Source organism: Talpa occidentalis, unplaced genomic scaffold (assembly GCF_014898055.3).
Source record: "Talpa occidentalis isolate TD23 unplaced genomic scaffold, MPIMG_talOcc4v2.1 talOcc4.16, whole genome shotgun sequence".
Lineage (NCBI taxonomy): Eukaryota > Metazoa > Chordata > Mammalia > Eulipotyphla > Talpidae > Talpa > Talpa occidentalis.
In genome coordinates, this window is record NW_023601653.1 from 21164912 (window position 1) to 21189639 (window position 24728).

Sequence of the window (24728 nt, forward strand, 5' to 3'; positions counted from 1 at the left end):
GTGAATCATTATCAGAGTCGGAAAATTTCTTTCATTGCACTAGAATTTAAATATAATACTGATAGATTAAAATCAGAATGCCTAAAAATTGAAGGGAAATACTTCAGTTTATTTTGTATAAAGAAAACCCAAAGCATGTTTTTCTGGTTCTTGTCCATTTATAGTATGTGAATTCTATATGGTTATAATCATTGGATAGATGTATTTCAGCATTTCCCCCTGAATATTCTGTCCCAAAAAGACTTTTCCATCTTGATGTTTAGTTTTCATAATCATTATTTTTAAGTCTCTAAGAATCTTCACCAATTAATCATCTTACTTTAACTATGGGATGAAAGCCTTCTTCCCCTCTGGGGTGTCACTCTGCTCTTCTTTCTAAAGTAGACCAGTCTAGTTTTCAGATTGGCAGTCATAAAAGTCTGGATGTGTGATACCATACTCTTGCTTTTACATTCTTAGGTACTATTAGGTTTCGTACATAGGGACATCATGTTCACTGTTGAATTAAATGTCTGCATTTATTTAGCAAATATGCATTAATATTCCTTCTATTTTAGAAGGATAACTTAAATATTATATAATGTATGCTGAATGTCAGTTTATTGGAAATTACTTAAAATGTGTTACTGCTGTTGATAGCAATTAATACCTATAGTTTACTGAGCATTTATTATTAAATATCAGACACTGAAATGTTGGGATGATTTCAGGTATTTCATATATGACTTATTTAATCCTCTCAGATATTATGATGTTGATTGTATAGCATCCTTTTACAAATGAGGAAGCTGAAATACTGGGTAAATTGCTTAAGATCACACAGCTAGTAGGAAAAATGCTATTAATAGAATGATATCTATGAAGTTACGGACTTGTTACCTTCATCCTAGTTAGATTCATGGGTAGGCCATGCATCTTCTCGGGTGCTGAATCTGTTTATCTGGGAATGAGAATTTCTGTGATTGACATCTGAGATGGATCTTGCTAAAAGACCCCTGTTTGTCTTCAGTGCCTTGTCCCAGTGTTGTCCACTTCAGTTTTGCCATTTTGAATTGAGTAGTTTCTTTGGGTGAGGTTCTGTTGCTGTGGTGGTCACAAGAAGATACAGAAATGAGCAAGACCATCCTGCCCTTAGAGCTTACAGTTTCATCAGGAAGAAAGCTATCTGTACAACTAATTATAATATAGGTATATGTATATATTATGTATGATAATGGCTCAGAAAGACCACAAAAACAGAGAATATTACATTAATTGCATATTATGGGGTCAGAATAAATGGGGCATTTTAAGAGTTTTGTGAAGGAGTAGTAGGAAGGCAAAAGGAATAGGCCAACTTTCATTATGGAAAATGATACTAGGAGAGTTTGAAACTTCTCCAAAGTAAAAGGAGGTAGACAGTCTGAGAGCCATACTGAAACAAATGAATGAGAAGGAGGGATGCCAGATTGTTACCTAACACCCATGTGAAGCTGTCAGTACCCACATTCTTTTATGAAGAATTGTGCAAAAGGGAGATGCTTGGGGAGATGCTTACAGGCTGGATGCTGCCGGCCGGTATCTCTCACAATCTTGAAAATAATTTCTTGTGATCTCCTTCCTGGTTCCTTTGTTTTACTTTCTGTAGTTGCTAAGAGAAGAAATTTAACATATTCTTACCTACTCAAAAGATCATATTCTGATCTTGTCAGAATCTCTTTAGTGTTACAAGATTTCAATCATGTTTATTAGAAAATTATATGAAAAAATTGGGGTAGTAGGACCTTTCGAAATGATACGATTTTTGTCTTCTAGTATTATATTAGCCTAAGGTTTTGGTTATTTTCTAATTTATGTGCCTTTTTATTGTATTCTGATTTCCTGTTAGGGCTCATGGCAGGCTTTAATATCATTACACTTTCACAGTTTAACCTTTACTCTTACTCATTTTCGTGCTGGTGAGCAGTTAGGCAATCCGTCAGCCTCTGTAAGAGGCTAAGAATAACACAAGTTGTGGCTGCTGCCCTCAGGAAGCTTAAGCTCCAGTTGAGGAGAAAACAAAACTTTTAGGAAACCTTACAGAGGTAAATATAGTGTTTTTACCAGGGTATCCGAATTTCCCTGTGCTGTTTCCTGATCTCTCTTCAGATATATCAAACTATCAATCACACCTCCTTATTTTCCTCCCCTTCACACCCTTCCCTGTTCTTCCTCAGCTAAACGGGAAGCCTGTTTCAAAGCTACACACCCATTTCACACTTAATCCTTTTGTGTGTTCACCAAACCTTTTGTGGTGCTCTCTATAACACTTAATTGTACTTGCTTGTATACTCGGCTTTCTTTCTCATTTAGTTTGTAAATTCATAGAAGAAAGTTTTGGACATATTACTCAGATGTTTGAGACTGATAAGAACTTAGAGAAGAACAAGTTTGGGAGGGATAGCGATAAGTTTAACATTGGTGATTGAATTTGATGTGCTGTAAGATATTTATTTATTTATTTTTATAGAGGCATGTTTATTTATTTATTTGTTTGTTTGTTTGTCTTGTTTATACATGCACTGGGTACAGTCAGAAGTGCGGGAGGGTGAGAGAATTCACCAGAGCCAGAGCGGGGAGCAGAGCAGGCAGAAGGACCGAAGTACACTGCTGAGGGGAGCAGCGGGCGGCAGGAGAGGTCTGTGCGCCATGTGGGACCCTCCTCCGGTGGCCGGGGAGCAGCTGGGGATTGAACCAGTGCCACAGAGGCCGCGGGCAGCTTCGCAACCCAGCGCTCAACCGCTGTGCCACCGGGGAGTCCCTGCAAGATATTTAAATGGACATATCTGTTAACAGTTGAAAACAGACCTAGAGCTTGATCAGGGCATTAGATGTAGGTCGTGGTGTGGTGTGGGCTGCTGAGAGATCTTATAGGAAAGAGAGGTCAGTGGATAGATCCTTGGTTGATAGCTTCATTTAGGGCGTGGAAAGATTTAAAAGATTTAAAAAGCTATGGAATGTGGCTGAGGAGATTGGTTAGAGATCTGTGAGAACTCAGTTAAGTAATGTAATGGATAAGAGAAAATAACACTGTCAAATGACAAAAGGTATACAGGATGAAGACTGAGAAAAAGTCCAGCGATCATTAACCACTGCAGGGGAGGGTGGATCTGCTTTGCCAAGGGTCAAGGTGAGAGTAGATGATCAAAAAGAAGCATTAAAGATAGACCTTATTTAGAGATATAATAGAAAGAGGGGGAATAAAGGATAACTTGTTTAATTAACAAAATCTAGGAAAGGTATCGTCTCTCTGGTGGTGGTGGTGGGAACAGTCTTTGATGCAGTACAATATATCTGAATATTGGTTAGGCTAAGTGAAGGAACCAATATGAAGTGGTGGTGATGGTGGTAGTTTGCTGTGGTAACCAAGGAAATAAAGTCTTGGAATAGACTTGAGTAACCTGGGCAGAGATGGGAGCTACAGTGACTTAGAATCATAGTGGAAAGAAGAACATGCTGGAGTTAGAGTAATAACCCTGAATGTGATGAGAAAATTTTCTAAAAGAATCAAGAATTCAGTTTTGAAAAGTTTAACCAGTATTGCTCAGCCAGATGGTGTGTCTGTTGAGGAGTACCTAATTAAACCAGAGATAAAGTAGAAAGATAAAAGAGCAAGTGAGACTAAGAGCAGAACTGTAGTCCCTGACCATAGAGAAGTTACCTTTTTTAGACAGACAAGTATGATTAGAAAGAGTCTTAAAGCCACTGAACCCAGAGGTCAGAACACATGCCCACTATTCTTTGTACTGCAGAGAAATGAGGGGATTTAAACTGTGCTGAAAGGAAATCTTGAAAATAAAACAATTCCAAGTGATGATGACTTTTAGTATACAGCTCTACCCTTGGATAGCAGTCACGGAATAACAAGTCAAACTCTTGGAAAGAAGGTCAGGAACTCTGTGAAACCAGAATTTGAAGGATCATCAGCATGATGTGATGGAGTAGTTACAGTTCAACACATTTTCTAATGCCTGTATTCTTTGTACTTGGTTAGTTAACCCTAAATCAATTGCCTAACAGCCTCTTAAAATATAGCTTACCTTATTTTTCAACCAGATTCTTTTAATGATTTGTGAAAGTGAGTGTTGACTTAATTGAGCTGTTCTCTAGTAACCACAGCTAGAAATTGCTGACCATCAGCTATCAAGCTATATAAATAAAAAGGAGATAAAAAAGTAGACAAGTATCTCCTGCCCTTATTTCTTTGTTTAGTTGTTTAGTTATTGGGATAAATAATCCTTAACATCTATAGAATTTTTAATTAAGAAAACAAAATGCTCATATTAAATTTACAGATAAGAGCTGTGCCTCCCTAAATATTGCCAGTTTTATTTTTGTGAGCTTATTCAGTGACATAATGAGCATCCTGTTTCCTTAAGCATTTAAGTGTAGGTTCTTGTGAACTGACAGGATAGAAGCTCTTAAGAACTGAGTAGGCTGATGGAGCAGCTGGTGTGACATTCAAGTGTTCATATTGCCTTATAGCTCCTGAACAGAAGGGAAAAAACAGTTTTAATTTAGAAATCTCTTTCTTGACTATAGCTGAAATTCTCAAAACCAGTGAGAATAGAATATGATAGAACATTTTGTTCTCCTATTTCACTGGAGATATAATACGTTCTTATATTTGGTGGTAAGATTATGTAAAATTAACTTTATTTTTGAGCTTTTCAAATAATTTTTACTGGGAAATTAATGCTGTTAAAATGGAAGTTCATGAAATGCTTAAATGGAACAATAGAACTGGGAAAAACAAAGCATAGTTTATTTTGGGGAAAACAGGAAAAGGTAGGTATCTAAATTATATTTCTCTATAATATATAGGTATCTAAATTATATTTTAAATTGGTTAAAGTTTAGTTCTTACAAGTGTTGAAAATCATTTTATATATGTTTAAAATTAGTAAAACGGGTGTACATTTCTTTGAATGAAATAAATTAATTGCAGTGTTTGTAGAATACAGTTTTAAGTAGGAAAAAGATCAATATACTTCCATTTAAAATTATAACAATTTAAAGATGCAACTCAGTATTTTTAGAATATGATCTACTTTCATACAAATTAAGAATAATATAATAAAGAACCACAGGTAATTGGCTTATATTATTGTTGGGAAGTTTTGGAGTAAGCTGGTAATCCAACAGTTTGTTCCTTGGTCAAGAGTTGAAGGCATATTTACTGTCTACAGTAGTGGTCCTCCAGCACTGTTGTCTGCGAAGTTGTTAGAAATGGTAATTCTTGTGTCCTATTCCAGTTACTGCATTGAAACACTGGGATGGACACCCAGCAACCTGGAGCCTTTCAGGTGCTTCTGCACACTGAAGTTTGGAAAACACTGATACATACTGTGTAGAATTAGCACGTAAGCGATTTTAATCATCGATTACGTGATTCAGCACTTTTAAATTTATCCTGGTTCTATAAATTCAGAGGGTATTTGGGGGGTAAGGGGAATTTCACTTTGAAAGTGCAACCTTGCAAAATTAGGACTTCTTTTTAAGAGCTACAGCTGTTGTCAATGTTTGGAATAAAGTGATTCTAGCCTTAAAATTTTCATCATATACTCTGTGTAATTAAGTACTTTGTTGGTATATGCAAATAATCTATGCTGGAAATGGCAGGTATCAAAAACCAGAGTAAATTTTCTTACTACCCCAAGGGGAGAAATGAATCACCAATTTAGAGTACCTGTTCTGCTGTGCACTGTCATATTTCTCTACAGACTAAAGGCTGGGAGGGGGGGATAGGAGCTGTGTTTGGGGCCAGGATAAGGAAGCTTATTCACACTTCCCCTGAGCCAAACTGCTGTAGTGTGGTTTCACCATTTTAATTGAATTGTGAAATTCTGAAATATGAGAAAAGAAAAAAATAAGTAAACCTTGTAAATACACATGTAGATAAAAATTTGCTGTTATCTATAAACTGATCTCAGGCGCTGACTAAAAAACAGATGAAAACAATTATGGTCAGGATTGCATTGCCACCCAGTCCCTCCCTCCCCACTGGCTCCCTTGACAATTATTCAAGATGTGGAAAGTGAGAACAAGCAGCTTGGACTGAGGTGTGGTAGGAGCAAGAATCCAGCATAAGAGAAAGCACTAGAAAAAGTGAGGGGGTTGTGAGAAATAGCAAAGGCTGCTCGGATAAGAGGGACTAAAGGTACCCATTAGATTTAGGTCATTGGTCACCTTGAAGTTTCAGTGCTGCACCAGTGAAGCTTGATCGAAATGGTTTGGTCCTTAAATAGGAAATAAAGTAGAATGAGCAAATTTCAGGGAGCATGGTAGCTATTCAGATTTGATGTGAGATGAGGATTTTCTAACTAAATAGTCTTTACCGGTAAGATTTTTACCTCTCTATTATTTAGAATTGCTAATTGTATTAAGCATATTGATTTGGTATAAATTTAATTTATACCCCTAACATTATTTCTCAAGTAAGTACATCTTTTCCTCCAGGCTTTATGAAATACTGAAGTTTATTATTAGTACTTTGCAGAGCCTCACGGATCTAGGACTCCGGTTAAAAACTATTGCCACATTACAACATTGTATAATTCATTAGAAAATCCAAAATACTTGATAGTCTCAAAAGAATTTAAAGGAAAATTAAGTTTATATATCTTGCATACCAGGGTAGTTTGAAAACTCCTCTAATTCTGTAGCTTTCTCTTAACTCATTATACACTTAGCATAGCATATTTAAACATAGGGTTATCAGGTTTTATTTTACTTTGCTATTTAAATGATCATTGTTTACTGTTGTAAAGTATAGACATCAAAGATGAAGAAGGTGTGTTTCTGCCTTTAAATAAATAAATTTTCCATGTACCAGGCCTAAATTTAGGTAGTTCTGTAGTAGTTACACTGCAAACCCTCTAGAGGACATTTAAGGTGGAGAGTTTCAGATTAGTGACACTTAGACACTGACTGGTTTTTTTAATGTATGAGCTAGAACTCACTGTCAATGCCAGTAGCAGCCACATTGAGGAACAGCTTAAAGGCTTACTTATCCCTCTTCTGACAACTGCCTGTCTACAAAGGAAGTTGAATTGATTTTTTTATGTTTAAAGAAAAGCAACCAAGAAAATGGGATTTCTTAAGTGTTCTTAGCCTTTTATTAATCAAATAATGTAACAGTTATCAGTATTATCCATTTGAAGTAGAATGCCAGTTACTGCCCTGATAAACTTTTAAAATCTATACATTGTTACAATTTATTCCATGATTTAAGTTTTGATCATTTACTCTTTTGAATAATTTTGTGAGTGTTTTATGCTTGCTTTCTTTATTAGAAACATCTTTATCCTTTTTGGAAGTAGATGAATATGCATGTTTTGTTTCACTGGCTATAAAATGAGCAGTTGGATTTGATCTCCAGCATCCCTCTTAGCTGTTAAATTCTAGGGTTATTTCCTTTGTAACCATTTTTTAACAAGTTCTGGCTTGTTAAAATTTGTTAATGGTTAATATTTGATTTTGATTTAGCAAATTTTAAACAAGTATTTTCTTAACAAGTGAATGAAAATAAGCCGTCTTTAGAGGATTTGTTTTGTCAAAACCCCAAATGCATAGTTTATGTTCATATAGAATCAGTCATGGATTAAGCTCCTTTGTAAGTATTATTCTTTGATTTTTAAAAAATTTACTAAGATATATAATAAAGCTAGTAAATAGATGTTAAGTTATTTCAGTATATCAAATGAAAACCCAAAGACAGTTCTATGAGTTACTTCAGTGTGGCTATCTTAAGAAATTTGTTTGAATTTTCTTGAGAAAGAATCTGTGAAATCGAAAGTAACCTCATGCACTGAAGTAGTTAGAAAATCTGTAAACATTTGAAAATTGAAGAGTCGGATTTAGGAGTATAATTTTTTGTTTCCTTTTGAAATTTTACTAGAATTGAAAGTGATTTGGGAAAAAAAATCAAGATTTCCTAGCAATCTTTGTAGTTGACTCTACGGGCATTTTAAAAGACTGATGAGATTTTAAGTGAAATGATTGGTTTATAACAAATTACTTTTGATTTATTACCAGTTTATTTAAATTTAGGGTTGAAATCAAATGATTTTTCCTAAGCTTAGGGTGACCAAATTTAGCATGACTGAGTTTAAGTAGTATCTTTATGTTAATCTAGAAATTCAGGAGGCCATTAAAATGCAAAGTGCATTTACTTGGAATCAAATGATTGAAATTTTGGGAGCGCAGAATTTACATTAGAAACCCAGAGTGTCCTGGGCCACCCCGGTGGCACAGTGGGTTGAGTGCAGCTGTCCACAGCCTCTGCAGCTCTGGTTTGATTCCCAGCCTGCCAGGGAGATTCCCACATGGCGCAGCACACCTCTCCTGTCTTGCCCGCTGCTCCCCTCCCCAGTGTCTTTGGTCCATCTCCCTGTTCTGTTTCCCGCTCTGTCTCTGGTGAATTCTCTCACCCTCCTGCACCTCTGGCCTGTACCCCAGCTCTTATATAAATAAAATAAATTTTTAAAAAAATTATTTAAAAAAAAAAACACCAGAGTGTCCTGAGGAGGGACAGAGGTTGGGGGCTTCTTTTACAGAGGGAGAAAGTCGGCACTGTAACAGATGAGATGTAATGGTCAGATGAAGGAGTCACAAGGAATGAAAGGAACAGATGGTGGAGGTCTCACAAAGTAAAAACAGGTAGAAGTTCACTTTTATCAGACTTTTCAAACGTGATATCCTTGGTCTTGCTGTCTATTTTGAATATAGGCAGTTTAGCCCAATGCAACTGTCTGGTGAGGTTAAAGAAGAAAGTAAGTTATTTTTCTGCCGTGGCTTGCCTGGCCCTATTTTTAAAAGGCTCCCACAATGTACTATATACAAGAAAGAACAACTTTTCCTGTCTGGGATGTGTCATCTTTGAAATAAATCTTGTCTAAAAGGAATCTTGATTTTTAAAGGCTGAACAGGATTAATGGAAAATAGGTTGCTGAACAGGAAGTCACTTGCTTACATATATAAGCCATACTTACTACATTAGGACTCATACTTACCTTTTAAAATAGGAATAGATTTTTAAAGATTAGAATTGTCACAAAAAGGTATGGAGTTCTAATTCGGTATAAGGGACCTATATTAAGGGTTCTCTGGAACAACAAAACCTATCAGTAAGAATATATTTTTTATATATATTATATATAAAATGCATGTATATATAATATATAAATAGTACATATATAATGAGATTATTAGCAATTTGCTTAGCATTTACAGAGGCCCAGAAGTTCCATGTTTTGCCATCTACTAACTGACAGCCCCGGAGAGCCAAAAGTTTAGTTCAGTCTGAGTTTGAAGGCCTGAGAACTAGAGACTAATCCAATGGTATAATTCCCACTCTGAGGATGGGGAAAGAGTGATGTTTCGGCTCAGCCACTGAGTAGAGAGGGTCTGCAAAGTCCCCCTCACTTTTGCTCTATTCAGACCCTCATTGGACTGGTCATGCCCACCTACATAAAGGGCAAAGTGATTTATTTAATCTACCTATTTGAGTGCTAATCTTATCCCTAAACACCCTCAGAGGTACCCCCAGAAAAGCTGTTTAGCTAAATATCTCAGCCACTGGTGATCCAGTCCACTTGACATAAAATTAACTGTTGCAGACTCATTTGTCCATTTTGGATAATTTATTGTTAAAAAGTTATTCCTTACTTTTTTAGCCAAAATCTACCTCTCTGTTAAACTTTATTTCTTCTCATTCTAGTTGTGCCCTCTAGTTCACTATAGGATATATACAGCCTTCTACATTACAAAATTTCAGATATTTGTAGTTATCATGTCATTCCTCCTTTAGACTAAATTCCTTCCATTTCTTCAGTGGGCTGGTTTCCTGGCTTTTTCATCATTCTCTTTGTTAAGTATTTGATGGGATACATTTCATGGTAATTCAGACCTGACTAGTGCAAACTTCAGTGGGTCTATTTATAATACAAACAAAAGTTGGTGCCTATCTTTCATTGTTATATGTTTTTTATGTGTTTGGTCCATTGTATGCTTTTTCTATAACAGAATTTCATTTACATTATACTATCAGCATTCTCTTTTCTTCAAGGTTTAGAAGTTTTATTTCTTTAAGCATTTCTCATCTGAAGTGGCTTGGGGGTGGAGGGCTCCCCTATATAGGGAGAGGTTATATTCTGCACAGTGTAGCTATAGATATTCTTAAATAATAAAAATTAGCTAACATGTATTTACCATTTACTGTACAGCCACACTAAATTAAAATTGTTTTACGTATATTAATACATTTAAGGAGGTGTATACTGTTGTTGAGTCTCTATTTTACAGATGAGCATGTAACATTATAGGGATGTTTATTCAACACAAAGTAGGTCTGTTACCTCTGTTAGATGTTAGACTCCTGTTATTGCTGCCTAAGACAGCTCTGGGGTTGGGAGGGGAAACCACATCATCTGGATTAACATCCTATTAATAGAGACTAAACTTTGAGTAAACTGAAGCTTTGTCTTTGAATTTATACTGTTGCATTTTTTTATATGTCATATTTCTCCAGTTATGTTTAGAGAATTAGATGTAAGAGACCATTCTTTTGTGCCAATTAAATTTAACCTGTCTTTCTGGATCCGGATTCTGTCATCTGACATATTTGCTGACTTACTTAATTTTACGTTATCTACAGATTGGATAAATAAAACTTCTGTGTCTTTAGAAATTAGAAACCCAGTAATGCATTTGAAAACACCTTATAGATTGTTCCTCTTGTTCTAATATATTATCTTTTCTGCAGGAATGATTATATAATAATCACTTTTAGAGGTCCATGTTACATCCAGCTCCTTATTTCATTCCATAATTTCCTTAACTATTCTTTATTTTTGTTAGGTTTTTTAATGTGTGATTTTGTTGTTATCATTGTTAAGTCTAGATAACTTCTACTTCAAACTTTCTATGATCTATAAGTCAAGTAACCCTGTGAAAGAAGGAATTAAAATTGTATAATTAACAAAGCTGTCTCTTTATTAGCTCTACTCATTACTGGGAACTCACAATCATCCTTTTGTGCTCTTCTGGGGCACTGCCCATTCACAGTAAAACTTATGTGTCAGATAGAATCCATCTTATTCTTTTTAAAGATGATGTTTGTCCAACTCGTTCTTAAACTCATCTTTGTCTTTCTCTGTAATCCCTCAAAGACTGTCAACAGTTACTTGATCACAGACATCATCTAAGGATTCTGGGATAGTTACATAGGCCAATAGGTCTTAGGTAGAGAAGCTATATGATTTCTTTAAAATCTCCCTCTTTGGGGGCCTCAGTTTCCATTTAGCATTTTTAAAACTTTTCAAATAGAAGATCAGAATCTTTTAGAGAACAAAGAAGCAAGATTAAAAGTCCTCCTTTCTGTTGTCTCTCAGTTCCAAATAGTGTGTTTCTCTCTTGTCATGTTGGAACTAACAAGTAAAAAACAGAACTTCATTGGCCCTGCATTTTTGTGAATCCACCAGTTAGGTGAATGGAAGGGCAGCATGAAGATAGAAAGGAAAATAGTGGGAGAGGCTGTAGATCTAGAAACAGACTACTTGTAACTTGTAAGTAATCAGTAATTCAGATAGTCCACTTTTTTGTAGGGTTCATTTGCATTTTGTGCTTTTGCTTGGATTTTCCTTCCTTTAAAGTAAACATGACTGGTAATCATGTACTTGGCAAAGCCCTATGGGTTGCAAGTGATAGAAAACCCAACCTCGAAAAAGGAACTTAGGCTAAGTTACTGAAAATATCAGGGACAGATCAGACTTCAGGAATTGATTGACCAAGAGCTTCAAATGATGCAGCAATAACAGTAGTCGCTCTCCTGTCTCTCCCTCTGTCCTTTTTGATCCTTTTGAAGAGGCTTTCCACACAAGTTCCATAAGAAACCAGTCTCTGCCCCACAGTCACAGCAGCTTCATTGTTGTCTTATTGGCCTTTGTTGGGTCACATGCACATTCCAAAGCAAGTTGTCATTATAACCAAGAGCTTATCTGAAGATGTGGATGGCACTTCATACAGACTACTTCAAGAATTGATCCCTAAACAACATGTAGTGCTATTGCCGAGAAATGGGAGGAAAGAATGTTAAGATGGCAAACAAATATTGTATAAATTAGTATGTTTTTTTTTTTTTGTTTTTTTTTTTTTTTTTACCTACAAAACTTCCATTTTTTTTTTTTTTTTTTTATAAATTTTATTGTTATATTCCCATACAATTGCAGCCCCCCCATTCTGACCCCAATCCCTCCCCTCCCGCCCCCGCCCCCCTAAAATTGTCTCTGGTTCATAGTTTTTTGTTGATTTTGATTTTCACTTTCTTATATTTATTCATTTTCCTGGTCCCTTATTTAAGTTTTCTAGATTCCTGCTATGAGTGAGACCATCCGGTATTTTTCTTTTTCTTTCTGGCTTATTTCGCTGAGCATGATCCCTTCCAGCGCCATCCATGTTGCTGCAAATTGCATGTGTTTATCTTTTTTGAATGCTGAGTAATATTCCATGGTATATATGTACCACATCTTCTTGATCCAGTCATCTATTTTTGGGCATTTGGGTTGTTTCCAAAGCTTAGCTATTGTAAACAGTGCTGCTATAAACATAGGGGTGCAGGTGTTCTTTGGAATTGATGTTTCTGTGTCCTTTGGGTAAATACCTAGGAGTGGAATTGCTGGATCATATGGAAGCTCTATGTTTAGTAGGTCCAGAAATCTCCACACAGCTCTCCACAGTGGTTGGACCAGTTTGCACTCCCACCAACAGTGCAGAAGAGTTCCTTTTTCTCCACACCCTCGCCAGCATTTGTTGTTGCTAGTTTTTTTAATATGTGCCATTCTCACTGGTGTAAGACGGTATCTCATGGTAGTTTTGATTTGCATTTCCCTGATGGCAAGTGATGTTGAACATTTTTTCATATGCCTGTTGGCCATTTGCATTTCCTCTTCAGAGAAGTTTCTTTTTAGCTCTTGTGCCCATTTTTTGACTGGATTATTTTCTTTGTTGTTGCTGAGTCTCATCAGCTCTTTGCAGATTTTTGTGATCAGTCCTTTATCATTAGTGTTGGGTGCAAAAATGTTCTCCCAGTTGGTGGGGTTTCTCTTTGTTTTTGTTATTGTCTCTTTTGCTGTGCAGAAGCTCTTTAATTTGATGTAGTCCCAGCTGTTTATCTTTGCCTTCACTATCACTGCTTTGGGTGATGTGTCTGTAAAGATGTCTTTGATGTGCAGATCACGTAGTGTTTCGCCTATATTTCCTTCTATATATTTTATGGTTTCAGGTCTTATGTCTAGTTCTTTAATCCATTTTGAGTTGATTTTTGTGTATGGTGTGAGGTAGTGGTCAAGCTTCATTCTTTTGCATGTAGCGACCCAGTTTTCCCAGCACCATTTATTGAACAAACTTTCTTTGCTCCAATGCATAGTCTTTGCTCCTTTGTCAAAGATTAGTTGACCATAAATCTGTGGATTTATTTCTGGATTTTCTATTCGATTCCATTGGTCTGTATGTCTGTTCTTGTTCCAATACCATGCAGTTTTGATGATTATGGCTTTGTAGTATAGTTTGAAGTCTGGGAGTGTAATGCCTCCATTCCCTTCTTTTTTTTTCAGGAGAGCTTTGGCTATTCGGGGTTTTTTGTGATTCCATATGAATTTCATCAATAATTGTTCTATTTCTTTGAAGAATGACATTGAAATTTTGATTGGAATAGCATTGAATCTGTATATTGCTTTTGGAAGGATGGCCATTTTAATAATGTTTATTCTTCCAATCCACGAGCAGGGGATGTCTCTCCATTTCTTTGTGTCTTCTTCTATTTCTTTTAACAGTGTTTTATAGTTTTCTTTGTATAGGTCCTTTATCTCTTTTGTTAGATTTATTCCCAAATATTTGATTTTTTTTGTTTCAATAACAAAAGGGATGGTTTTTTTTATTTCTTCTTCTTCAGATTTATTGTTTGTGTATAGGAAGGCTACTGACTTTTGCATGTTGATTTTGTATCCTGCCACTTTACTGAACTGATTGATGAGTTGAATTAGCTTTTCTGTGGAGTTTTTGGGGTTCTCTATGTATAATATCATATCGTCTGCAAATAGTGATAGTTTGACTTCTTCTTTTCCTATTTGGATTCCTTGGATGTCTTTCTCTTGTCTTATTGCCCTGGCTAGGACTTCCAGTATTATATTGAAAAGCAGTGGTGAGAGTGGACATCCTTGTCTTGTTCCAGATCTTAATGGAATTGCTTTCAGCTTTTCACCATTGAGAATGATGCTGGCTGTTGGCTTGTCATAGATGGCCTTTATGATGTTGAGGTATGTTCCTTGTATCCCAAGAATTTCAAGGGATTTTATCATGAATGGGTGTTGCACTTTGTCGAAAGCTTTCTCAGCATCTATTGATATTATCATATGGTTTTTATATTTCTTTTTGTTGATGTGTTGGATAACGCAAAACTTCCATTTCAACTTCTGTATCTCTGTTTGGAAATTTAAGGGCATCCAATAAATACCACCTGTTTCCTCTCGCTTGAGTTCTGTCAAGAGAAAAGAGAAAGACTGGCACATAGGAATAAAAGTGACAGTTTTACTACTGCCAAAGCTGAAATGAAGGGGTTACTTTTTGTGTGATAATAATGGTTTTCAAATATTAGACCTAGAATGAAATAGTAATTTATTCCCTGTGTCCCTTAGTAGCATGGACAAGAGTGCATGAGGCTCCCAATAGCATGCAAGAAGTGAAGAGGCTGCATATATCTAGTTGCTATGCAGGAAATCTGTCAGGCATTTCATTTTAATTTAGTGGAAATTGGTGGGTTAGGAGGCCAGAAGTTGTCAAGGAAAATTCCTCTTTGTAGGAACCAGAGGAATGTTGACATACATGCCCCCAACACACAAACTTATGAATGTTAATTATTTTATCTGTCAAACAAATTACATTTTAGGACAGGTATGTTTAGAAGTCAGCAGATGTTGGGAATGGAAACTCAGGGAAATTATCAAATAACTACTCTCCATTTTAAAAAAAAATAGATTATTATAATAATTAATGTGTGAGTAGGAGAGAACCCACTGTGTGCCCAGATGAGTAAAGTTGGTAATAATTGCACATGCATAAAGTTTTGTGATGTGGGGGGAAGGAGACAATGAAAGGAAAAAGAATATTTTCCAAATCCATAGCTATCATATCCTTGCATATTTATCCCAAGTCAAGCAACCTTTTAGTTTACCAGCCCATCCTCAACCAGCTGGTGTGAATTCAGTTTTTTGACTATTCTTCTCTCCAGTGGTTCTCATTGTGTACATCCTGAATCTGTAAAAATCTGTTGAAAAAGCAAATTATAGCACCCACCCTAATCCTACCTGATCTAAAACTCTGAAATGAGGCCAAGCAATCTATATTTTGATAAGCCTGGTAGGTGATTTTAAACATCACCTATGAGAAAACCACATAACATGATTTGCAAACATTCTCATAACAATTTAATAGCTAAAGATTCATTGCATTTCTAGCTCCTAATCATTAAATATTTTCTTTATTACATACAGGGGAGGCAGATATTTAGGGCAAAGAGGTTTAATGGGTAAAGTAAAACAGCATGAATGCCAAACAGGTATGAGCAATAGAACTGTATTTTCATCTTCTAAATTTACATATGGTGGCATGTTTTTAAAAATATGGCCTATTTAAAAAAAAAAAACAGGTGCACAATGGATTAGATGTAGGAGAAACTAGCAAAGGGGGAGAATCTGGAGTAGGGGGCAAAGGGGAGGTAGTGATTATAATTTATGTAGGGGGACTTCTGAAGAACAGGAAGAAAAAGTTATAAAAGAAGAGGCTTTTCAAAAGAATAATTAACTAAATTCAGTAACTGACTGAAACTCCAGTGGATGAAATAAAAGTTGATATAAGATTTTGAGCCCATCTGACTGGGGAAGAGAATTCTCTCATTATGGAATAATATGAATTCAGTGTTGGGTTCATTGATTTTGAGGCGATTATTAAAAGTACATATATGGACAAAGAAGAGTTGAACACTTACCTTTTGTAGTATAAGTGGAGAAATTTAATGTATCTTATTCCTCTAATACCTAACTGAGTGTCAACCATATACCTGGCAGAGTTCTAGGTTCTCAGGATGGTAGTAATGAACAAACCCATGCTCTGCATTCAGCACCAATATCGTAGGTAGCGGGAAATAAATAAACAAGGCAATATCAGATAATAAAGGCCAGCAAGGAAAATAAAGTACCAGAAAGAATAAGGGGTAAAGAATTTCTTTAGATAGCTGGTCATGGGAGACTTGAGGCAGTGACATTTGATACAATTCATTTGTGGATCGTAGTTTTAAGAAGTCAAAAGATGGTGCCATCACAGAGTGGCCAAGGAGAGTCATAGGAAAGCATATTAGAGGGTTTATTGTACTTTTTGCCCTTCTAGGGACTATTAGAAATGAAAGGTTTGGAGAGAGAAGTCCATGTATCAGAAGGAACATGGACTTGGAAACATCCCAGCTCATCCATTTGAGGCATTTGTTGGCTGTGCAGAAACTCCTCAATTACTCTGAGGCTTACTCTTCTCAGTAGAGTAAGGAGTAATATCACCTCATGGGATTAAATTGTGATGATTAAATGAATTTAAAGCAACTAGCATAAAGCTTGGAACATAAGTGCTTAATGATAACTATTAATATCAGTAATGTTGAATGGTTTATAAAATTAAGTTGTGTGAAATGCAGTTACTAATGTGAGATCTAATGTCTTATGGTATACAATTTTATTTAGTAAGTTAGACTTTGGTCTTTTGTCATGCAAAATATTTTAAAGTTACGTGACTAGTTAAAATATATTTTTATAATTTAAGGATGTACTGTGTTTAGCTCCTTCATGACAGTTGGAAAGTGTGCTTATGTGTATAATATGCTAAGATGGATTTTACTTATTTTTAAATATTTTTTTCTTACAGATGTGTGTATCTCGTGATTGACGTGAAGAAACTAGTCATGGGCCAAAGGTCAAGATACTTCTCTGGGAAATGCTGCTGATGCTGCTTTACAAAGTTAGACAATGAGTGTTTGGCTTAAGAAAGATTTTCATATTTAAAGGATTTTCATCTTGGAAATATATCAAGTGAAAATTAGAGTCTTTTGGGAAACATTTTCCTTCTAATAAATTATACTTGTAATGGGCGACATGGCTAACAACTCAGTTGCTTATGGTGGAGTAAAAAACTCTTTGAAGGAAGCTAATCATGATGGAGACTTTGGAATTACGCTCGCAGAACTGCGGGCTCTCATGGAGCTCAGGTCTACAGATGCATTACGAAAAATCCAGGAAAGCTATGGAGATGTCTATGGAATTTGTACCAGGTTGAAAACATCTCCTAATGAAGGTGAGTTTTATTGTGTTCATTTTTAGTCATTTGTGTGGAGATTACTGTGTATTTGACTCATAAACAAACACACTTACATTGTCTTGGCTAGCTAGTGTATTATTGTGTCATAATTTTAGTGAATTTAAAGATAGGTTTACTCATATTGGTGCAGTTAAAGTAACTAGATCAAAAAGTAATGTTGCAGATTAATTTATATATTTTAGTTCGGTAGGAGGAAATATTTTCTACTGTTGTACATATTATTGCTGCTTGTTTACTGTAGCAAGATTGTCTTTCCATTCCAGCTGTAGAGGATGGAATCATGCTTGGTAGCCTCCAGAGGGTTCAGTGGAAATAAACCTGCTAACCTTCATTTTGCCAGGTGGCTTAAAATACTTGTCACTGCCGGTAACTAACTGAGCTGTTTTTAACCTAAACGTTTGATAATTTGTTCAGAACATCTTAAGCAAAGGGAATAGATTAGAAAGACAGTTGTTGGGTTTTTGTTTTTGTTGTTTTGTTTTGTTTTTTTGCGGGGGTGAGGGGGGCATTTGACTTTGCAGACATTCCCTTTAATTTAACAGTTTTAAATCTTAGAATCATGTTCAATTTCCCTGTGTTTAAAGAAACATAATTGTTTATTTGTACTGGTTTTTTTTTTTTTTTTTTTTTGTGAGAATCAGGAAAGGAAAATTCATTATAATTTCTTTTTGTTTTTATGGTATTTGAAATTATTTAAAAGGGATATTTAAGACGGATGGCCTTTTATATATTGATCATGTTGCACATGAAATTAGGGTTAGGAACTTCCAAGGAAGACATTCCTAAATTTCAAACGAAAGGAGAGGAGTATACATGAAGATGAATGTTTGGTGATTACAATTTATTTTAGTAGTGTGGGAAATAATTAATGTTGAAACTTTAAAGTATGTTACTATGTATTCCAAAGGCAAGTCTAGAAAATTATGCAGAAATATTTTTCTTGACATTTTTTCCTGATACATCTTGTGCCTTGTTACTATTTATGATAAAATTTTAATAGCAAAAAGTTATGTCAAAAATTATTAATATATTTTAAATCATAGCCCTAGCTTCTTTAAAAAATTTATATAAATCTGCTTGGAGTTTTAATTGTTTTAATGAAGCAGTATTAGATTTACACATATATATCATAAAAGGGCTGCTTCTGCTAACATTTTGGGAATGTTCTTTTTCTACCGTACCTCTTAACTCTTCCAGATATTCTGTATCTTTTTCTCAAGTCCAAACCATTAGAAAAATGGACTTCTTTGTTATACCTTGAATATGCTGTATCATTTTAAGATAGCTGGGATCCCTGTTGTTGGTGTAAATTTGGGGACTGAGGAAATGATCTTTGATAGATAGTAATTTGACAAAATTCAGAACTTGTTCATTTTGTAAAACCACTTTGAGATACTAGCTAACTAAGCCATTTTAGAAATTTGCACATTAATATCTCAGTTGGTAGCTTCATTAATTCAACCTCATGTACTTACTACATTTATCTAAAACTTAATTGTTACATGGTACATCACCACATTGCCAGTATAAAAAACCTTCAGTATAACTACTTAATTTGAACTTCAGTATTAAATCTACATTTAACTGTGTTTCTCCCATCCATATGTTGGTATTTCTCTCTTATTAATCAGAATTCTTGTTTTTCTAAACACTTTTCCATGATGCATTCTCACTTTTAGTGGACTCTCGTTAGTTTGCACTGCAGTTTCTTTTGCGCTGTTATTTTGGGCAGTACTCCTTACATTAATTTTGGTTTAATTAATGAAGTTTTTTAAGGTAACTGACAACTTTTTATCCAGTACAGTACAGTGGTTTTTAAAATTTTGGGAAGGAGTGGTTTTATACCCTCATTTAACAACATGATGGAAGTTGTTGATGATCTTCAGAAACACTCAATACTAAAATTTTTTGTGTATTCTTGGTATCCTGTGCAATTCACTTAGTCTTAAAAATTCTTACTCAGGGCCTCCCCTGGTGGCACAGCGGTTGAGCGCTGGGTTGCAAGGCTGCCTGCAGCCTCTGCAGCGCCAGTTTGATCCCTGGCCACCGGCGAGGGTCCCACAAAAAAAAAAAAAAAAAAAAACAACTTATTTTCTTCCAAGTATTGTGCTTTGAAAAATTTGTATAAACTGTTGTCTTCACTGTTTATATATATATAGTTTGTCATTTTGAAATTATATGAAAAAAATTGTAATAACTTTATTTGTGTGTAGTTGTAAGAATAATAAAAACAGTCTTCGTAGGAGTATTATTTCCAAAAGATAGTTTCATTTATAAGTAATTCACTCCAGAGCTAATGTACATTTGTCACTGATCAACTAGACAAATAATAGTAAGTAAATCATCAGGAACAGTTAGGAGTTTCAGTGTCCAAGAAAATGATCTATCTAGACAACAAGTATCCTGTAAGTATTACCTGCTTATAGTCACGGAAAAGGAAAATTAAAAAGATTCTTCAAAGTATATGAATTTTGACTAGTTCATATTAAAGTTTGACATTCCCCTTAGTTCTTTTTATTCATTAATTCATTCATTGACACAGTCTTTCACCAGACCTAGGTTGTTAATTGTCATATATTTTATAGCCTCTTTGAAAGAAGAATTAGTGTTGGCAGTTACAATTGTAAGATAATTATAAGTGCAAATTGATGTGCCTCCCAACTTCAGAGATGTTAATAAAAAGTAAGAACATTTGTACCTTAGAATTGGTAGAATATTGTATTCAGCAGGTATCTACTATGTGGCAGGCACTTTCCTTGGCTCTGAGCACATATCCATGAATACAACAAAAATCTCTGCCATAATTTTACATGTGGGAGACAAATTCACAAGACAAGTAAATGAAATGTTTAGTGTGTTCATGATAGGTACTTCAAAGTGAGATGAGGAAAATCCAATATTGAAGTTGTTGATACTCGATTACTGTAATAAAGTCTTAAGTTTTTCTTAAGAACAGCCACTACAAGGATGGTAAGTTACCCTTGTATAACTCTTTGTGCCAGGTTGGTTATTAGAATTTATAAAAATTAACTGATTTTATTCTCACAACAACTTTATCCTATTTTACAGCCAACGAACCAACAGCACAAAAATGTTACATATTTTACCCAGTAAATACTCACTCTTAAAATAATTGGAAGTTATTTATTTCAAGGTTAACTGGAGTTGAGGCTTTGTAACGTCTCATTTTTAGCTTTATCTATTAGCATAAGCCCCTGGTTGAGGTCCTTGGAATCCAAGAATGTTAACTTTCATGCCAAAATAACATGCTTGCAACTTCCTAATAGCATAAAATTACCGCTACAGTTTTTGTGTTCTCTGTCTTCATTGTTTTTCTACATTGACTTTCTTATTCTTGTTCTAGTTCACATTTCTTGATCCTTTTGTTTTTGCACTAGCTTTTGGTATCTTTTCCATTTTATTGTGTTTATGTGTTAACTGTATTACATTTTACATTGAGTGGTAGAATAGACTTTCTAATAAGATTTCTAGAACACAGATCTGTAACCCTGCTATCATGTTTTTTGTTTGTTTGTTTTTGTTTTTAAAAAAGATTTATTTATTATTTATATAAGCACTAGGTACAGTCAGAAGCGTGGGAGGGTGAGAGAATTCACCAGAGCCAGAGCGGGGAGCAGAGCAGGCAGAAGGACCAAAGTACACTGCTGAGGGGAGCAGCGGGCGGCAGGAGAGGTCTGTGCGCCATGTGGGACCCTCCTCCGGTGGCCAGGGAGCAGACGGGGATCAAACCGGCACTGCAGAGGCTGCGGGCAGCTTCGCAACCCAGCACTCAACCGCTGTGCCACCGGGGAGGCCCAGTATCATGTTTATTGTACAGTAGTATTTCATTAAACAAAAGATAAAAATCATAAAAATTGAAGACAGGTACTGAGCGATACTTGTAAGAGGTATGGCTCCATGGACTTATAAAAGGTAAGGAAGCAGATGAGACACTAAGCTTTTTATGTTGTGATTGCTAAAATTAGGTAGAAGAGGAAAAAAGACAAAAGGAAACAGGGTTAGAGAGAAATAAAAGAGGCATGTGGTAGGAAGTGGGGTTGAGGCAACTGTAATTGTCCTGGCTGATGATTCTATGTTTCAGTGGCAGTTTCTATTTGCACTCTAGAAGTAGGACTGTCTAATGATAGAGTGCTTTGACCATTGCCTTCATCGTGTGATAAAATGAAATTAACGTATGTGGAAATATATGTGTTCTAACATATTTAAATATAGAATATATTAAAAATCTAACTCTGGATTAAAATCAGCCTTTTACCAAGAACATGGCTAAATTATCATTGACTTACAAGCTACTACAAGAATGCTCTAATGCCCTGATAGATGTGCTTGGTTACACAGGTTGGCACAGCCCTTTTGGGCATTTTGCAAGGATGTAATGGCTAGCCACAATTGTTTTAATACTTGCATAGAGTTTACCATTGATATCTTTATAGCAATGTACTATTTGATATTTAACTTTGACTAGAAATTATTACTGCTGTGTTAGAGAATTACATACCTGCTCTGGTGTCTCCAGTGTTCTTTGCTTATGAATTCTTTTGAAGATAGTTGTAACATTGACCACTTCTCTTTGTAGCATAAATGTTATTTTTTAAAGTTGCACATCTTGATAATACTTAAACTAGCATGACTTTAGAGTTTTTTTAAATGCAGTTTTCTCTGAATACAGTAGACATTTCTTCCTCAAAGCATTCTCTTCTGCTTTCATAACATTATACTTGTAAGGTTTTCATTCCTCATATCTGACTAGTCTCATTAGTCTCAATGATATCTTTTAGGTGGGCCGAGGCTTCTGTACATCTGCCTTTGTCGGTGCCTTCTCCCTAAGTTGTGTTATCCACTTTTAAACCTGGATGCTAGTGATTCCCACATCCATAGTGCCACTTCAGGTTTTTTCCCCAAGCTTTGGTCCTGAAACCCTGGTATTCTAGACATCATCATCACCTTTTTTTTTTTTACTCTTTCCAGACTTTCCCTTCTGAAAATATACTTCTTCCCTCTCCCCCTTTACCGGTGAAACTGTTGTCAGCCTTGCTAGGTGGCCTTGATTTTAACAGGAATCTTTTACCAATTCTGACTCAACTTGGTAGACAAGACCTGCATACCATAACTTCTCTTAACTATAAAGGGTTGCTTTTCTCTATCTCCATTTACTCTGGTCAAGGCCAATGTCTTCCCTTGCAGTAATTCATTAGCAACATATTAACTGGCATCTTTTCCTGTCGCCTTTATGCTGCCTGATGATTTCTTGCTTAAAGCTGGCAGTGATTTCACATTGCCCTTAAACTTCAGACTTGTCACTTAGTTTAACAAATTTTCTTGTGATCTGGCTTCTGCTTACCTCTCTAATCTCATCTCAGCGTTTGCAGCATTGCGTAATTTTGAGTTAATCACACACTGGGTTGTGATTAACTTGTGACTTGTCAGTTTCCTCCACCAAACTGTGAGTTCCTTGAGGGCAAGTGCCACAGAAGGGTATGGAGCCTGATTCACTTTCCTTTGTATGTTTAGTGCCTATCAGTGTCTGCCCTATGGTGTATATTCAGGTATTAATATATGTTTGACTTCAGACCAATGATTCTTAAATATTGGGGGCATTCTCTTTTAAAATTGATAATTTAATGTTAAGACCCTTTCCCAAGAACAGTACACATAGACATAAACTTTCATTTTTTAGTTCTGATTGTTTTCCTGTGGCCTTTACCTGGAGAAGTCAGAGTGGCTGCTGCCCCCACCACCATCTGTCTGTCTCCTGTTGGCTTGTGCATGTGTGCTTGTACCTGCTCGCGTGCACACACTCTCTCATCATACATACACACAAACACAAGCATTAATTTCAAGTTTAGAATTTGGAAAGGCTATAGTATCTTCTGTGTATTTACCATGATTTTAAGTAAACCTAGCTGCATTCCAGTATCACACCCCCATTCCATTCCTAAATTGAGATATGATTGTATTAATCCCAGTCATTTAGAAGCTACATTTTCTTGTAAAAGTTCAAGATTGATTGAACTTGCATTTGATTGCTTGCATTTGCTATTGATCACATTTGCATTTTATCCCATAATATGACCTTTTCAAATGTAAAGATCCATTGTTTCATTATTCATAGAATAATAGGGTTTTTTACTTCCCACAGTGATGGATCTTGACTCCAAAAGCATATAATTCTGAGGCTGCTTTTGGAATATATTTTCTCTTTGTGAAGCTAAGTGGGCCATAAGATCAGTCACGCCCTGACCTCATTGCCACTGCACTGTCCTCAGCTGAGCCAGTAGGACTAGGCAGATTTCTTACTATATTTATTCACATAATATTCTTAATGCTTTGATATCATATCTTTATTTTTAAAACTAGGATTGTGTAATCATGTTAGTTCTACCAGCTTAACTATTATCTCTTCTCACAAACTACTTTTTTCCTTGCTCACAGTATAAGCCTCTTTCTGCATCTATGATAGGCTAATACCCACACACTGGATTCAGTCCCTCTTGCCTTTTTATAGGCTTTATTCTAGCACTAGCCTTTGTTTCCTGTATCATTAATGCTCTATTTTCTCCTTAATTATTTCCATTGGTAAGTAAATTTTCTCAATATATATCACTCATTCAAAAAACAAAGCAGGTTTTATTTACCCATTTTTAATCTCCTTAGCTGCTTTATTTCTGCTTACAGCATCACTCTCCTGGAAAAAAATAAAGTCCAGTCACTGTTTCCACTCACTCATTCCTATTTTGTGTTAAATTCTTTATAGTCAGACTTTGTTCCATACCACTCTTGGAAGATTTCTTATCAAGGTCATCAACCTCCATCTAGGGAAAACCCATTGTCCATTCTCTGTCTCTATCCTGCTCAACCTTGTAACACCATTTGATACAGTCAGTTCTGTCATCTTTTAAAAAACTCTGCTAAGGCAGAACTTAATCTGCATACTTTTGTCTACTGTATCCTCCCTGATTAGTTCCCTAATTGATCTTCTCCCTACCCTCTCAAGTCTTTCTGTCTTAACTAAACTGTTTAAGGTGGTATCTGAAGTCACACGCGCAAGTTAGTCATGTATTCAAGTCATATACCTGTTATTAAACTTCTTTTTGCCTTTTTCTCTCATTTAAAACTCTCCTTTTCTAGGCTTCCATAGTACTAATGAACCTGTTTGTATGTATCCCCCACCCCCAAGAAACTATTTCTTCTCAGTTTGACTCTTCCCCTATCTGACCAACAAACTTTTGAGTCCTCCAAGGTGCTCACCTCAGCCCTGCTCTACTACTTCTAGC

At 35.6% G+C, this 24728-nt stretch overlaps 1 protein-coding gene across 5 annotated transcripts in view; it reads left to right on the top strand.

Annotated features, from left to right (window-relative positions):
• The window catches only part of ATP2B1 (ATPase plasma membrane Ca2+ transporting 1), a 121322-nt gene that overhangs the window by 38824 nt on the left and 57770 nt on the right, over nucleotides 1-24728 (top strand). For 4 of the 5 annotated variants that reach the window (XM_054696143.1, XM_054696147.1, XM_054696144.1 and 1 more), the window contains exon 2: nucleotides 16984-17409. In XM_054696143.1, coding sequence (XP_054552118.1) covers nucleotides 17202-17409 — 208 coding nt within the window. In that variant the 5' untranslated portion in view covers nucleotides 16984-17201. Of the gene's footprint in view, nucleotides 1-8658; nucleotides 8680-16983; nucleotides 17410-24728 lie in introns of those variants that run through there. The other variant, XM_054696146.1, reaches the window with a different exon arrangement.